This window comes from Bos mutus, chromosome 16 (assembly GCF_027580195.1).
Source record: "Bos mutus isolate GX-2022 chromosome 16, NWIPB_WYAK_1.1, whole genome shotgun sequence".
NCBI lineage: Eukaryota > Metazoa > Chordata > Mammalia > Artiodactyla > Bovidae > Bos > Bos mutus.
The window spans coordinates 73,012,460-73,031,064 of NC_091632.1; the positions used below are offsets into that span (position 1 = coordinate 73,012,460).

The window sequence follows — 18,605 nt, forward strand, 5'->3', positions numbered from 1 at the left end:
GGATCAATTTACTGAGGGAAAGAAACGGCAGACTCCCCCCTTATCCCAGTGCAAACGCCAATGGAAGGAGCCATGGAGCAGAAGAGGCCCACGTGGCTCCTCCATCACGGTGGTGGTTGGAGAGATCCCATACCTAAGAGGGAACGTCTGTAGGTTGTGTCACTTCTGGCTACTGATTTCTCACGTTAAGTTTCTGGATCTCTAACATAATCAAACAGTTGCTTTCAACATTAAAAAAGTGCTTCATGCCAAAGAGGACAAGTTCCAGATATAGGAGAAATACATGGTGATATATAACACATGATTTGAAGACTGCATTCCTTTCCTGTGGCTGCTGTAACAAATTATGGCAACTTTAGGGACTTAACACAAATGTATTATCTTGTAGTTTTGTAGGTCAGGAGTGTAGCATGAACCTCACTAGAAAACAATCAAGGTGTCAGCACACTTTTGTTATTTTCCGAAGGTCTAGCTGAGAATCCCTTTCCTACTCACGTGGGTTCCCGACAGAACTCAGTTCTTTGAAATTTTGGACCAATGTCTCCTTAATCCTGCTCTAAATTAAGGTCCTCTTCACCTTCTGGAAGCCATCACATTCTTTGGCTTGGGAACATCTTCTTCCATCTTAAAGGGCAGTGGCAGTGCTTCTTATATTGTACCTCCCTGGTCCACTTTTCTGCCCCCCTCTTCTACTTTTTTTTTTTTTTACTTAATTTTATTTTATTTTTAAACTTTACATAATTGTATTAGTTTTGCCAAATATCAAAATGAATCCACCACAGGTATACATGTGTTCCCCATCCTGAACCCTCCTCCCTCCCCTCTTCTACTTTTAAGGATTGAATGATTAGGTTGGGTCTGCCTGGATAATTCATGATAATTCCCCTCTTTCAAGGTCCTTAATCTTAATTAGCAAAGCGTTTTCTCCACAGTAAGGTAACATATTCACAGGTTCTGAGAATTAGGGCATGGACTTCTTGGAGGACCGTCGCTCTACCTCTGACAGAAAATGTAGCCTTCTTGAAAAAGTTACACTTCTACAATACGTTTGTTTGAAAAGTGAGATCTGGGACAATTGTATTTATATGAATATCAGTTTCCTCAGCTATGTAAATGAACGTAGGATATATTCCAGACATCTGTTGTAAATACTAAATGTAGTCATGCATATAAACAGCACTCAGCCCTCAAAACCTCTGAACATGTTATAAATGCAAACCCTTTTAGCTATGGCCATAATTCTACCATATCCATTTTTCTTGCTTCACTCTGTATGGAACTTATTATATTACAAATAACCACGGATCATGAAGAATACTTCTAGAGACCAATGAATAGAAGAAATGAATATAAGTTGAGAATGAATTGAGTAGACAAAGAAAGCTATCATTTACTTCACAATTTTTTTAGCCTTAATGCTAGAATATATGCTTCTCCCTCTTTAAATTGCTGAATTTGACTATAATGTTTTGTTCACAATCTTTATGACTATGATCATTGGTCTATAATTTTCTTTTCCTTTCTTAATTTTTATTTCTGGGGTGGTATTCATGTTATAATTTTAAGTTTTGGTATTAAAAATCATTTCTCCTCTTAAAATAAGAAGGAAATTATTTATCCCTCCACTGTTTTCTGGAAGATTATAATATTTTTTTTCTTACATTTGTGATGAAATTCACCAAATCTGGGCCCAAAGATTGTTTTTGAGGGGGAGGGGAGAGATCTTTATTATAAAGATCTATTTATAATTAGAGCTGCATATTTTCCACTTCACTGTCAGTTTGGATAGGTATTTTTTAAACAATATTCCCATTTTAAATTACATTTATTGACATAAAATCATTCATAATAATTACTGTCGTTGTAATATCTCTAAGATTCTGTGATAATACCACTCATTTGCTTCCTACTATTAAACAGCCTCACTTGGGGTTCTGTTTTGAAAGAACTTTCAGCATTGTAAATTTTCTCTGTGCTTTGTTTTCTTTTATATAGACTTCTGCTATGTTTTTATGAATTTTTCCTTCTACTTATAGAGGTCTTAATCTGCTCTTGGTTTTCAAGCTTCTTAAAGTAGAAACTTGGACCATATTTTGTTAGTAAAGTACAGCATTTCATGCAGTAAATTTCCCTATAAATACAGTTTAAACTGTATTCCACAAATTTTGATGTGCTGTATTTTTATAATAATTCAATAGTTTGTAATTTCTCTTGTGATTTCTTCTTTGACCTATAAATTATTTACATGTATCATTTTATTCCAAATATTTGGGGACTTTTATAGTTATGTTACTAGTTGATTTTGATTAAAACCCTTATGGGCAAAGGACATACTTTGTAAGATATCAATTTTTTGAAGTTTATTTAAATTCATTTTATATCCTAGCTTGTTTTCCATCTTGGATAATCTTCCTCATTTATTTGAAAAGATGTGTTTGGTAGAATGTTGTATAGTTGTCAGTTAGGTCAATTTAGTTGATAATGTTCAGGTTTTATATATTCTCATTGACATTCTACTTGTTCTATAAATTTATGGGTGGATAAAATTAAAATCTATATCTCTAATTGTGAAAATTTCCTACTATCCTTAGATTAAATAATTTCTACCTACTTATCTTCTGGGTCTACTGATCTTTTCAGGCAGTCTTTAATCTGTTACAACACCCATCCCATGAATTTTTTCCTTCAAATATTTTCCATTTTAGTTCTATAATTTCCATTTGATTGTTTTCTATATAAGTTTCTCTGCTGCATTTTGCATCTATCCACTGATTGTGTCTTTTTTAAACTTTACATTCTTCGACATATTAATAATAGCTTTTATAACATCCTAAGTCCAATATCCAAATTTGAGATACTTTGTGGTCAATTTCTCTTGACTATTTTTGTTATTAATAATAGGCCACATTAGATATTACTTGCATTCCTAATAAATATTTATTGCATATGAGCAAGGAGGAAGGTATAGGAGTCTAGATTATGCTGTCTTAGATTATGCTGTTAGATTATTTTTCTGATTAAATCACTGGTGGGTCCCCTTGATTATTTCTGATCAGATAGATCTTTAGAACCAATCTCTTTCCAATGTATATTAGTTTGAGGACAAAGACTTTGCCTTTAGGCAAAGTATTTAGACAAAAACATGACCTTTGTGGGGTGTCTCCATTATGGCTGGGTCAGAATTCTAGCCTCCCATACCTACACAAATTCCTGATCTCCATTCACCTCTCAGCCGCTACACTCTTCTGGGCTTCACAGAGTTTACCCTGCCCATGCACAGTGTGACCCTCAGCCAAGAATCGGCAGAGAACCTGCATGTAGACGTCCAGGAACCCTTTGCAGATTTCTTTTTTTTTTTTTTCCTTACTACCTTGACCGACCCATAAATTCCAAACATATTATGACCCCCAAACTCATTTCTGCCTCCTCAACAAGATTTTTAACTTTGTTGAGCTCCATCTGCATCCATTCCAGCCTTATATGTACTCTCAGGTAAAAAGGCAGAGCAAAACTATAGGTCACTTCATATGTTTCTCTTCTCATACTGCTCCCAGGCCTTGTTGCCAGTTATACTCTGTGAAAATGACTGTTTTGATATTTTGTCTAGTTTTATTGCTCAGTTCAGTTCAGTTCAGTCCAGTCACTCAGTTGTGTCTGACTCTTTGCAACCCCATGGACTGCAGCATGCCAGGCCTCCCTGTCCATCACCAATTCCCGGAGTTTACTCAAACTCATGTCCATTGAGTTGGTGATGCCATCCATAAGTTTTATGGTTATATGCTGTCAAAAGGCAAATTTGATTCTTTTTACTCTATTATGGCCCTCTTCATTTTTATAGTTTGAATGCAATATCTCTTTCTATTTAAGGTGAGACTCTAGTTTAAAAATCAAAGCAAGGATTTTGTCTACTGGGTACTGAAACAGGAGGGAAGGGGGCAGTGCACAACTTTTGAAAGAACGACAAAGCCTGAGGACACCACGAAAACCAATAAGAATCAAATGCGTCCAAGATGGCAGACAAGTCAGCTTCAACTAGACCTTGATCCTCCATCAGCAAGCTAAATGACACAGCCAGAGGCACCATGACAGTTCCAAGGCACCATCAAAAGACCAAAAAAGTGCCAGTGACCCAACTCCTGAAAATCTCCACCCCTTCCCTAAAAGAGTTGGAATAACCCACCCACTCATTCTGTTCAGTTCAGTTCAGTCACTCAATCATGTCCAATTCTTTGAGACCCCATAGACTGCAGCATGCCAGGCTTCCCTGACCATCACCAACTCCCTGAGCTTGCTCAAATTCATATCCAGCGAGTTGGTGATGCCATCCAACCATCTCATCCTCTGTTGTCCCCTTCTCCTCCTGCCTTCAATCTTTACCAGTATCAGGGTCTTTTCTAATGAGTCAGTTCTCCGCATCCCACTCACTATCCTACGAAATTAGCCAGCCCATAAAAGCTAACCACACCACATTTCACAGGCTCACTCACCCTCTGTGATGGCCCATGCTGTCTGTGGAGTGTGTTTCTGAACAAATCCACTTCTTACCTATCACTGCGATAAGACAACAAGAACCCAAGTTTCATTACTGTGAGTTTTGGCTGGGTTTGAGTCCCAGCTATGTGAGTTAGAGTCCCAAGCAGGGTTTTGGTCCAGTTCAAATCCTGGCACATGCGTTCAAGTCCCAATATGATGAAACATTTTCAGCACTACTGGATCTCCAAAACCTAGATCAGTGTCCAGGAAATACTTAGCATTCAATAAATATTTTTTTCTCAATAAATTAATGAGTTGCTTGGAGGGAAATTTGGGATGAAAACAAATTTATTTAATAAAATAGTTGACAAAAAAAAATTGGGAATATGCTTATAACCCAGTGATATCCAAAAGGGAGTTGTGTACCTCCGTGAAGGCTTGTCAACTTATCTGAAGCCACAAAGGCTGGCATTTTCCACAAAAATCTAACCTTACAGACTTGAATATTAGCATGTTAAGAAGGACCCAACACTCAGTAGAGGCTCGCTTTGGCAAAACTCATGAGGCTGCGGTCCAACTTAATAATATAGATTCAGAAATAAAACTGTCACTGGTAGCCACTTCTCTTCTGTGCACTCAAGAAAGGAGCCAAACCGTAATAAGATTTTTGCTTGACAAGCTTGAAATTAGAACATAAATTAAATGTTTAAAGGCATCACGCTAAAATAAGGATTGACTTCTTAAATGAATAGTATATTGTTAATTTCAGATTTTGGGTGTCCATATTTATAATTGGACAAGATTCTTTGTGTTTTTTTGTTTGTTTGTTTGTTTGTTTATTGCTGTTTAATGTTTCCTGGCTCTGACAATTTCTTTTAAAAGTATTCTATTTCACTAAATAAACAAAAACATACCCTAGAACTTTTGTATTTTTAATGAAATTTTGTACTTTTCCTTTGTATTCAATTATGGCTTATTTCTTTTAGTAAGTAAAAATTGAGTGTTTTCTTCATGCTGGGGATTTTTTTTTTTTTTTTTTTGGCAAATAAGACAAGGATCTTCCTCTCACAAATCTCATAATATAGAATGAGAAACAAAAATAAGCAAGCAACTGCAGCACAATATTTGTTACCCAGTGTACTAGGAAGTCATATATGAAGGACACCCAACCTACCCTTGAGAGACTGGTGAAATCTTTCCAGATTTAAACTTCAATGGCTGATACAGACTAACCTGATGAAATCTGATTTGTAAAATTGGAGTAGGAAGGGAAAATGTTTCCAATAGAAGGTAAAGACATGTGGGAACATGGCACATGAGTGGAACTCTAAGTTATTTCACTATGCTTGGAGCTTAAAGTGTGAAAAAGATAGTGGAAAGAGATTAAGGCATTTCTGGGAAATTTTAAACAGTGAAGAAAAATATTTAAACTTGTACTGTAGAAAGATATTACTGACTAGAATGTGGATAATAAACTAGGAAAGTGGAGGGTTGGGAGAGAAGGAAGCAAGAGAAGACTGGAGATAGAATCATCAATTATTGACAGGAGGTAGTTAAAATTAGCTATGTAAAAGATGATCCTGATCTGAATAAAGGTAATTCCAGATTGCATTAAAATGAAAAGACAGGTGGACTGGTGGTCCAATGGCTGAGAGCCTGTGCTCCCAATGCAGGGGGCCTGGGTTTATTCCCTGGTCAGGGAACTAGATCCCACATACAGCAACTAAGAGTTCTCACATTCAACTAAAGATTTCACATGTCACAACTAAAACCCAGCACAACCAAATAAAATAAATAATTAAATATTTTAAAAGAGAGATGTACGATATATGAAGGAGATAAGCTGACAAGATATGATTATCAATTGGGTTGAGAAGAAAAAATGGGGATCTGTGAGGATATCAAGGTTGTGGGTTATGATGTTGAGTTGATGGTGCCATTAAATGGAAACATTCTGGGAAGCTTTGGGGTGAAGATAATGAATTCAGCTGTGATGTGATTATTTTGGTGGGAAATTCAGTGAAGGTGTTTACCAGGTAATATAAGCTTGGAGCTCAGGAAAGAGATCTGAGCTAGAGATGATTTCTGAAAGTCATCGCCATATTCATTGTCTTGAAGTGTTGAAATAATTGTCCTGGAAACAGAGTTAAAAGGAAGAATGAAGAAGGATAAATTGAGAAGTATTCAGAAAAGCAATTGTTGTTGTTCAGTCACTAAGTCACATCTGACTCTGCAACCCCATGGACTGAAGCACAGCAGGCTTCCCTGTCCTTCACTCTCTCCCAGAGTTTGCTTAAACTCATTTCTATTGAGTTAAGGATGCTATCCAACCATCTCATTCTCTGTCATCCTCTTCTCCTCCTGCCCTCAGTCTTTCCCAGCCTCAGGGTCTTTTCCAAAGAGTCAGCTCTTCGAATCAGGTGGCTAAGGTATTGGAGCTTCAGCTTCAGCATCAGTCCTTCTGGTGAATATTCAGGGTTGATTTCCTTTAGGATCATGACTAACGTAGCTCATGACTGGTTTGATCTCCTTGCTGTCCAAATGACTCTGAAGAAAAGCAATAGTCAGAGGAAAAAGAAGAAACTCAAAAGTGTTAAGTGCCACAGAAAAATTATAAACATATCTTTGTCTGCTGACATAGATGAAGTAATATATGGATTGGAAAGAAACTTTTCCAGTAAATATAACAGTAAGTCATTTTGGTAAAAATTATTTAAATCAAGCATTGAGTAGAAACCACACTTTAGTGTCTAGGGAAGTAAATCAGTGGAGGAGATTAAGAGATCAACTGTACAAAGCTTACTCAAAAGACTGTATTTGCAAGGGGAAAGATATAGATCAGTAGCTGGAGAAAAGCTGAGGTTAAGAGAAAAAATTCTTTTAATGATTTCATATGATGAGATTAAAATTCTTATTTTGATCTAATTAAAATTAAATTTAACTAAAAAAAACTTTATTGTTTTCCAAGATTATTTGTAACACCTTATCTTGCCTGTAGGTGCGAGCAATATGCATAAAATACAGAAGAAGGTAAGAGGGAAAGGAGTTTCAGGGAAAATGTTATAAGAGGAAGATACAGGAGAATAGACTAAGAAAAGGGAAATAGAAATGGAAAGAGGGGACAAAAGGAGATGACTATAAAGAATCCCTGTGAACATCACATTTAACCAGGGAACAAACAATGTTAAGCCAGAGCAGACAATTACATTAAAGTGATTGGATGGTATAAACTAGGAGGTATGCTGTCCTAGAATCCTAGGAAGAAGAATATTTCAAAAAGGAGGATATTGTTATTATCAAATGCTGCCAAGTGAGAAATCCAGACAGAGCTCATGCCTTGTGCAATTTCCTTTTGTAATAACTCACCTGTAAGAGCAGAAAGAGAAATAAGCCACAAGCACATGAGAGTTGGATCACTAGTCTGAGCACTGAAGAATTGATGCTTTCAAATTGTGGTGCTGGATAAGACACTTGAGAGTCCCTTGGACAGCAAGGAGATAAAATCAGTCAATCCTAAAGAAAATCAACCCTGAATATTCACTGGAAGGACTGATGCGGAAGCTCCAATACTTTGGCTACCTGAAGTGAAGAGCTGACTCATTGGAAGAGACCCTGATGCTGGGAAACATTGCAGATAGGAGAAGAAGGGATGACAGAGGATGAGACAGTTGGATGGCATCATCGACTCAACAGACACAAGTTTGAGCAAACTCAGGGAGATAGTGAAGGACAGGGAAGCCTGGCGAGCGGTAGTCCATGGGGTTGCAAAGAGACAGACATGACAGTAACTGAATGAGTGGAGAACAAATCTAAAGAAAGATCACTAAGAATCATTTGTATCCAACTCAAATGTGAATTTCACTGAGAGAATTTATCTGAAAAATCTAAAAGGAACATTTTTACCTTTTATTAATGCTCTTGCAATGAATGCCCTTTTCTCTGTTTCAATACTATATGAATGAACAGCTTCACTTCTCTTATCCCAGAGAAATAAAATCTTAACATGTCTATATTAAAAGATGTGTACATATATGTTAACAGCAACCTTATTGATAATAGCTCCCTAAAACCTTCAATGAAAGGTGGAAGTGAAAGTAACAGTCGCTCAGTCGTGTCCAACTCTTTGTGACCCCATGGACTGTACAGCCTGCCAAGCTCCTCTGTCCACGGAATTCTCCAGGCAAGAATACTGGAGAGGGCAGTCATTCCTTTCTCTAGGGGATCTTTCCAATCCAGGGATATAACCCAGGTCTCCTGCACTGCAGGCAGATTCTTTACTATCTGAGCCACCAGGAAAGCCTTTAATGGTTCAGTGGTAATGATTAAACAAATCTACATCATGGAATACAACACAGCAATGAAAAGTTGGAAATTACTGATATATTGATGTATCTCCAGAGAGTCACGGTAGATGAAAAAAGCCACCCCAAGCAATATATACTACATGATTCATATTTGTGAATTGACCAAATTATTACAATGGAGAACAGATTATTGATTCCTAAAGTTTAAGGAGGGGTTGGATATGGAGAAAATGTGACTGTAACAGTAAAGAAGCAACATGAGATATCCTTTCAATCATGGAAATATTCTGTATCTTAACTATATCAGTATCATTATCCTATTTGTTATATTATACTACAGTTTTATAAAATGTTATATTGGTGGAAACTGGGTAAAAGGTACATGAGCTCTTTTATCTCCTATGACTACATGTAAATGTATAATTTGTTCAAAGAAGTTAAATGTAAAAAATACCTGTAAGTCAAAAAGACTAGAATATTATAAATAATTGAAAGAGAACTAATTTTAAAGTCAGGCTGTCTTAATGTTGAATTCTGAGTCTGCCACAGCTTTAGCTATGAAGTTTTACTTAATTGAGCTTAACAAATATTTTAATCATCAAGATCATCAATACCATCATCATAATCACTATCAAAACTCATATTTACTATGTACCAGTTTCTATTTTAACCACACTTTGTATATTTTGTCACATTTAATTCTCTAAACAGCTCTATCAGGTAGATGCTATCATTATCTTCATTTTAATACTGAGAAACCAAGGTACAGAAAGAAAAACCAATTCATGCAACATGCATAAGATAGTTGCTCAGTCATGTCCAACTCTTTACAACCCCATGGATTGTAGTCCATGGGATTCTCCAGGCCAGAATACTGGAGTGGGTAGCCTTTTCCTTCTCCAGGGGATCTTCCCAACCCAGGGATCGAACCCAGGTCTCCCACATTGTGGGTGGATTCTTTACCAGCTGAGCCACAAGACAACATCACATAGTCACTAGCTGAACAAGAACTTGAACCCTAGCAGTCTTTCATAAGACTTGATACTTGCCCCTAACATTCATGGGGCACAGGACAAAAGTGAAAATGGAGGTCCAATACTATATTTCTAGATTCTTAACCATTATAGTTCAGGCTAATAAACCTTTAAAAAAAAGATATTCTATGCTTCTGTTTTGATATTTGGCAGATTAAGTTTAATTTTAAGATTCTCATACTCTTCCCAGTTCTACCAAATAGCATGGCCTGCCTTCTTCCACTTTCCACCCATGGTTTGGTGCCACACTGTGAGATGCCTCCTATCACATTTGGATGAACACCCCAGCATGCAAATTCAAGTCCTGTCCACACCCAAGCCTTGGAGTGTGCATTCCACTGGATCAGGTGCCTTTTGTGGGTGAACTTGGCAAAGAGATCTATGTAAATCCTGGAAACACAAGTCTTTTTACAGATAATTCTAAGGCCCTGAATTTAAGAAGCATAGTGCAGAAGTTGTGATGGTCTCCAGCTGGAATGGCTCCTTGGCTATGTAGACTAACCCTACCACAAATAACCCAGGGAGAGGTATGGCTGAGAGAGTCAGCATGTGTGCATGCTCAGTCATGTCTGAGTCTTTGCAAGCCCATGGGCCGTAGCCCACCAAACTCCTCTGTCCATTGGTTCCCCAGGCAAGAATACTGGAGTGGATGGTCATTTCCTTCTCCAGGGAATTTTCCCTATCCAGGGATTCAACCCATATCTCCTACATTGGCAGGTCAATTCTTTACCACTGAGCCACCAGGAAAGCCCAAAGGTCCCTGTTTCTCATGTCTACATATGATACTGGTCTTATTTCAACAGAAATGGTACTTCTTTTTCATAGTTGTAAAGAAATCAGCTAATTGATACATGGTCTATCATTTGAAAAGACTCTGATGCTGGGAAAGATTGAGGACAGGAGGAAAAGGGGGAGACAGAGGATGAGATAGTTGGATGGCATCATTGACTCAATGGACATGAGTTTGAGCAAACTCTGGGAGATAGTGAAGGACAGGGAAGCCTGGCATGCTGCAGTCCATGGGGTCTCAAACAGTCAGTCATGACTGAACAACTGAACAACAACTCTCATATATACTGTACAAGATGTGTGTAATGAAGAAAGTGAAAGTGTTAGTCACTCAGTCTTGTCCTACTCTTTGTGACCCCATAGATCCTACAGGTTTCTCTATCCATGGAATTCTCCAGACAAGAATATTGGAATGGGTAGCCATTCCCTTCTCTAGGGGATCTTCCTGACCCAGGGATCAAAACCAGGTCTTCTGCATTGCAGACAGATTCTTTGAGCCACCAGGGAAGACCAAGATGTGTGCTACTGCCCTGAATCAGAGAGAAGACAGCACACCTCTTCTGCTAACATTCATGGTTAAACTTTAATATAAAGTAATATGTTTTCTCAAAATGAATATCTTATAGTTAAAATATGTCACATCTTTTCTTGGTAGATGGACTGGAGACTTTTACCAGATTTCTTAAAACTGAATTCAGTGAGGAAAACATTGAATTTTGGATAGCCTGTGAAGATTTCAAGAAAAGCAAAGACCCTCAACAAATAATCCGTAAAGCAAAAGCAATATACGAGAAATTTATACAGAATGATGCCCCACAAGAGGTAAAGATGATTGTAAAACTGTACATTTGTTTGAAAATTTTTTGAGAAAATATGACTTCATCAAATCAGTATTGCTGTACATTCTACCAGAAAGGTCAGAATTTTGTTGAAACAAAAATGGTGTCTCTTTATAAGCCTACCTCATTTTATTGCCCTTCACTTTTACTGCATTTTGCAGATACTGTGTTAAATTAAACGTTTGTGACAGCCCTGCCTTGAGCAAATCTATCAGTGCCATTTTTCCAACAGTATTGGCTCATCTCCTGCTTCTGTGTCACATTTTGATAATTTTTGCAATATTTCTTGCTTTTGCATCATTATGCTTATTATGGCAATTTGTGATAAGTGTTCTTTGATATTACTACTATGACTTACTGAAGGCTCAGATGATGGTTAGCATTTTTTTAGAAATAAGGCATTTTTAATCAAGGTATGTAGATTGTATTTTCAGTCATAATTCTACTGCACATTTAGACTATCACGTAAACATAACTTTTTTATGCACTGGGAAACCAAAAAATTGTGTGACTTGCTTTACTGAGATATTCTCTTTATTGAGGTAATCTGGAAGGGAACCTGAAACATCTCTGAGATATGCTTGTATATAGGTTTCTATATACAAACAGAATGCATTATAAGACAATTAAAAAATAAAAATAAAGATATTGCCATGGAAGGAAAGGTATAATAGACATTACTCCTTGAGATATTTTTATTCTAGACTGAGTGAATATAATTAATTGTAACATTAAGATTCATTCATTTATAATATTAATCACAGCGCAAGTAACCTCTTGTAGAAACTAAACATTTTTACATGTGGTGAAGATAAGAGAAATCAAGAAGCATGTATCATATACCATTTTAATGTTAGCTCACCTACCTGTACAAAGTTTAAGTTGCCCCATAATTATCATCCCCATACCTTAAGATAAATGGAAATAAAATTTCATAATAGAAAGATAAGCTAAACCTAATGTGGTAATGAATTCAATTGAAAAAGCAATTGTGATTTTTTTCTTTTTTTGATTGCAAGCTCAAATGAGGTAACTGTATGAAAGAATTACTAAAATAGCTAATAAACTAGCAAGTATTACTTGATTATCCTTGAATATGAATTAGGGGTTCTATATTTCTAGTATGTGCTCAATAAATAGAGTCTTTGCACTGAAAGAGAACTTGTAGTCTGTCACTGCTAAGATTTCTGTTTGACTATAAATTGATATTGTTCACAAAGTAGCATTGCCTGTGTAGATATCATTTTGCATGCAACAACACTTATTTTCCTAGTTTCAGTGTGTTTCACTCTGTTTTGTGTTTCAATGTATTATCCTGTTTTCCCCAAGGCCAGACTTATACACAGGTAAACAAAAGCAGGGCTTCCCAGGTGGCGCAGTGGTAAAGAATCTGCTGCCAATGCAGAAGATGCAAGACACTCAAGTTTGATCCCTGGGTTTGGAAGATCCCTTGGAGGAGGAAGTGGCAGCCTGCTCCAATATTCTTGCCTGGGAAATCCCATAGGCAGAAGAGCCTGGCGGGCTACAGTCCATGGGGTCTTAAAAGAACGGGACAGGATTGAGTGACTGAGCATGCACACATGCAAACAAAGGCAGCTGGTTATGTGCTGTTACCCATCAAGCAAAAGGAAGAAACCTACCTGAAAACTAAAAATTTACCACCAAATATGTCATCGGTGCTTTGATAAAAAACCTTAAAGATTTTATGACTTTAAAAGATAGGCAAGGATTCTTCAATATCCGCAAATCAATCAATGTAATACACCACATTAAATTGAAAAATAAAAACCATATGATTATCTTAATAGATGCAGAGAAAGCCTTTGACAAAATTCAACATCCATTTTTGATAAAAACTCTCCAGAAAGCAGGAATAGAAGGAACATACCTCAACATAATAAAAACTATATATGATAAACCCACAGCAAACATTATCCTCAATGGTGAAAAATTCAAAGCATTTCCTCTAAAGTCTGGAACAAGACAAGGGTGCCCACTTTCACCATTACTATTCAACATAGTTTTGGAAGTTTTGGCCACAGCAATCAGAGCAGAAAAAGAAATAAAAGGAATCCAAATTAGAAAGGAGGAAGTAAAACTCTCACTGTTTGCAGATGACATGATCCTCTACATAGAAAACCCTAAAGACTCCACCAGAAAATTACTAGAACTAATCAATGAATATAGTAAAGTTGCAGGATATAAAATCAACACACAGAAATCCCTTGCATTCCTATACACTAATAATGAGAAACTAGAAAGAGAAATTAAGGAAACAATTCCATTCACCATTGCAATGAAAAGAATAAAATAGTTAGGAATATATCTACATAAAGAAACTAAAGACCTATATATAGAAAACTATAAAACACTGGTGAAAGAAATCAAAGAGGACACTAATAGATGGAGAAATATACCATGTTCATGGATTGGAAGAATCAATATAGTGAAAATGAGTTATACTACCCAAAGCAATTTATAGATTCAATGCAATCCCTATCAAGCTACCAACGGTATTCTTCACAGAGCTAGAACAAATAATTTCACAATTTGTATGGAACTACAAAACACCTCAAACAGCCAAAGCTATCTTGAGAAAGAAGAATGGAACGGGAGGAATCAACCTGCCTGACTTCAGGCTCTACTACAAAGCCACAGTTATCAAGACAGTATGGTACTGGCACAAAGACAGAAATACAGATCAATGGAACAGAATACAAAGCCCAGAGATAAATCCACACACCTATGGACACCTTATCTTTGACAAAGGAGGCAAGAATATACAATGGATTAAAGACAATCTCTTTAACAAGTGGTGCTGGGAAAACTGGTCAACCACTTGTAAAAGAATGAAACTAGAGCACTTTCTAATACCATACACAAAAATAAACTCAAAATGGATTAAAGATCTAAACGTAAGACCAGAAACTATAAAACTCCTAGAGGAGAACATAGGCAAAACACTCTCCGACATACATCACAGCAGGATCCTCTATGACCCACCTCCCAGAATATTGGAAATAAAAGCAAAAATAAACAAATGGGACCTAATTAAACTTAAAAGCTTCTGCACAACAAAGGAAACTATAAGCAAGGTGAAAAGACAGCCTTCAGAATGGGAGAAAATAATAGCAAATGAAGCAACAGACAAACAACTAATCTCAAAAATATACCAGCAACTCCTACAGCTCAATTCCAGAACAATAAATGACCCAATCAAAAAATGGGCCAAAGAACTAAATAGACATTTCTCCAAAGAAGACATACAGATGGCTAACAAACACATGAAAAGATGCTCAACATCACTCATTATCAGAGAAATGCAAATTAAAACCACTATGAGGTACCATTTCACGCCAGTCAGAATGGCTGTAATCCAAAAGTCTACAAGCAATAAATGCTGGAGAGGGTGTGGAGAAAAGGGAACCCTCTTACACTCTTGGTGGGAATGCAAACTAGTACAGCCACTATGGAGAACAGTGTGGAGATTCCTTAAAAAACTGGAAATAGAACTGCCTTATGATCCAGCAATCCCACTGCTGGGCATACACACTGAGGAAACCAGAAGGGAAAGAGACACGTGTACCCCAATGTTCATTGCAGCACTGTTTATAATAGCCAGGACATGGAAGCAACCTAGATGTCCATCAGCAGATGAATGGATAAGAAAGCAGTGGTACATATACACAATGGAGTATTACTCAGCCATTAAAAAGAATACATTTGAATCAGTTCTAATGAGGTGGATGAAACTGGAGCCTATTATACAGAGTGAAGTAAGCCAGAAAGAAAAACACCAATACAGTATACTAACGCATATATATGGAATTTAGAAAGATGGTAACAATAACCCTGTATACGAGACAGCAAAAGAGACACTGATGTATAGAACAGTCCTTTGGACTCTGTGGGAGAGGGAGAGGGTGGGATGATTTGGGAGAATGGCATTGAAATATATATAATATCATATATGAAACAAGTCACCAGTCCAGATTCGATGCACGATACTGGATGCTTAGGGCTGGTGCACTGGGATGACCCAGACAGATGGTATGGGGAGGGAGGAGGGAGGAGGGTTCAGGATGGGGAGCACATGTATACCTGTTGCAGATTCATTTTGATATATGGCAAAACCAATACAATATTGTAAAGTTAAATAAAATAAAATTTTAAAAAAAGATAGGCATTTTCAACACACATATACTTATAGGTGTATAATAAAATGAAAAAAGCACTGAAATATAGCAAAAGCTTCACGTTGAAATCCCAAATATGTCCCAAACACACTGTTAAACTTCACACAAAATAATTTAATTTCTACAAAGTTTAGTTTCCATTTTGAAAATGAGTTGAATCTAATGATCTCTTGGGTATGTACCAGTTCAATGGTCCATGATGCTAGCAGAGACAGAAAGAACAGGGTCACAGGAAGAGAAGAGCCAGATGAAATGACAGCCCAGAATGAATCACTGGATCCCTAGGCCCACAACAGGAAACTCACCTGGCATCCAAGTGCAGTTTGCCCCCTCTGACCTGGAATCAGTCCTGTACTTTTGTTTCTCAAGGTGTTTACTTAAGGAGACTGACTATAATTACCGTTTTGTTGTTATTATTATCCAGGTTAACCTTGATTTTCACACCAAAGAAATCATCTCCAAGAGCATCACCCAACCCACCCTCCAGAGTTTTGATGTTGCCCAAAGCAGAGTATATCAGCTCATGGAACAAGACAGTTACATGCGTTTTCTGAAATCTGACATCTATTTAGACTTGACAAAAGGAAGATCACAGAGACCAACAAATCTGAGAAGACGATCGCGTTCATTTACCTACAATGAATTCCAGGATGCAAAGTCAGATGTTGCCATTTGGTTATAAAGAAAATTATTTTCGCTCATTTTATTCGTAAGCTTGTTCATTTGCTTCTAAGATACAGCATGTTTATGTTAACAAATGGGTACATCTTTTAAAATAAGTGTGTCATTTGAAATGATTTTAAAAATGCAAATCAATACTGTTATTTGTCTAACAATGCCTAATGTATCTGCCAAGATATTCTGTAAAAGCTTCCATTTGACTTCATTTCATTCATAGTCAGAAAGCTCCTTAATTAAAAGGCAGTAAGGAAATAAAAACAGTGTTGTACAAGATTGTAAAGTTAAGTAAAGGTTAAGCTTTTGCAAAATTGTCAACAGATTGGCCAATTATCTAGTTTGAAATTTTTTCTAGATGCAGACTGTACAATGCTCAGATAGACATGTATTTGGACATTTTCTATAATGATGAAAGTTCTCTATGGCTTGATTATAGAAAGTATAGCAGCAATCCAGTTCTCATAATGAGAGAGGATGACCATTTGTTCTTGGTTTACTAACCCTGGCTCTTGAATAGCAATCTATCACCTCTAGTTATAAACCAGCACCAGAAACTTTTGGGAGGATACATTCATCTCTACAGAACTTCCAGATCGTACGTAACCTAGGTTGATCACTGATAATGTGATCCACATTTGGGCTCCTTCCAAAGTGAGCATAAACTCACCCAGTCACACAGAGCCACCACTGCTGGTCACAGAAACATGACCAGATGATGCAATGGCTCCAGGGAGGAGCATCTTCTCATCTGTGGGGGGAACTTGCCACTAAAACAGTGGGTAGTCCGTCATTTCAATAATGACCAAAAGAGGTTTATCCCCTAAGTGAGCCTTCATTTTTGGAATGAGAAGAAATAAAAAAGCAAGGAGTCCAAGGCCCTGGGAACTCAGGCATCTGCCACATTGGCTTATATTCAGAAAGTGTGCTTCCACTGATCATGTTCTTATTCCAAATCTTATCTCACTGAATAATTTAATACTATATTACTCAAATAAGATGATGCTAATTGTTACATATTTCTCTTCCTATAAATGTGTTTTGCATGGTCTGTAAATGTTGGTATTTAAAGATGCCATACATTTGGTTTTGGCAAATGTTATTTTAGTTGAACTGTAGAATGTAAATCTGTATATCACCTATGCTGCTGCTGCTGCTAAGTCACTTCAGTCATGTCCGACTCTGCGACCCCATAGACGGCAGCCCACCAGGCTTCCCCGTCCCTGGGATTCTCCAGGCAAGAACACTGGAGTGGGTTGCCATTTCCTTCTCCAATGCATGAAAGTGAAAAGTCAAAGTGAAGTCGCTCAGTCGTGTCCGACGCTAGTGACCCCATGGACTGCAGCCTACCAGGCTCCTCCGTCCATGGGATTCTCCAGGCAAAAGTACTGGAGTGGGGTGCCATTGCCTTCTCCGATATCACCTATAGAAATAAATATTTTTTAATTTCTTCGCTTGTCCAGTTAATGTTTATTTGGTCACTAAATGCTCTCACTGATTATTGATTATCCTTCCTGTCATCAAATTAGACAAAGGCATATTTTCTTATTTTAGAATGATACTGGAGTAGAAATTATTAATTGAGGTGTTTTGTCACTGATCTTAATGCTAATATCAACTCCCAGTATTGTGAATATGAAAACAAGGCATTATGCATTTCAAAGATCAACTAAGAAAATTATTTTCCTATTTTTTCTGTGGTTGATTGATATTTTCTTTGTTTACAGCAGTCTCTTTTCAAAGAGTTTGATTACTTTATGCATAGATTTAAGACTGTATACAGGCTTTCTGATCTCATAAGAAAAAAACTATGGGTTGATATTAACAGCATTGTTCAAGGACCACAAATAGCTAATATGTAGCTTTTTCATTTGAAATGCTCTTCAGAAGCATCTGATATCATATAAATTATGAAATACTCCATGAGATCCTTCAAAATCATACCAGGACTTTTTAATGAAGCCAAGCCCTGACTTCAAGGAGTGGGTGTATATGGGGGGACAAAGAGCCAAATAAAGGAAACAAAATAAGCAGTTATAGAAGCCAAGTAAAAAACATGCAGACAGTACTGAAAGTTGGCTGAAGGAATTGCAGAAATATATAATGAAAACCCAAGACTCTTAATATCTGAGCTCCCTAATCAGATGCCTGATCCTCAGATGTTCATTTAACTTCTAAGTATCTTTATTCCACACATTTCTTCAAGATAAGGATTCAGAATTTCTGATTTTCCTTATGGTCCTCACATTTAAGGATTCTATTCATTTATTGACCTGATATTCTTCAAAGCACCTC

The 18,605-nt window shown here is 37.0% G+C and overlaps 1 protein-coding gene across 2 annotated transcripts in view; it reads left to right on the top strand.

The window, feature by feature from the left end:
• Positions 1 to 17,754, top strand: part of RGS18 (regulator of G protein signaling 18) — a 31,688-nt gene extending 13,934 nt beyond the window's left edge. For both annotated transcript variants that reach the window (XM_005904128.2, XM_070384506.1), the window contains 2 exons: positions 11,256 to 11,422; positions 16,060 to 17,754. In XM_005904128.2, the coding sequence (XP_005904190.1) occupies positions 11,256 to 11,422; positions 16,060 to 16,317 (425 nt within the window). In that variant the 3' untranslated portion in view covers positions 16,318 to 17,754. The remainder of the gene's footprint in view (positions 1 to 11,255; positions 11,423 to 16,059) is intronic.
• Positions 17,755 to 18,605: the final 851 nt, after the last annotated feature.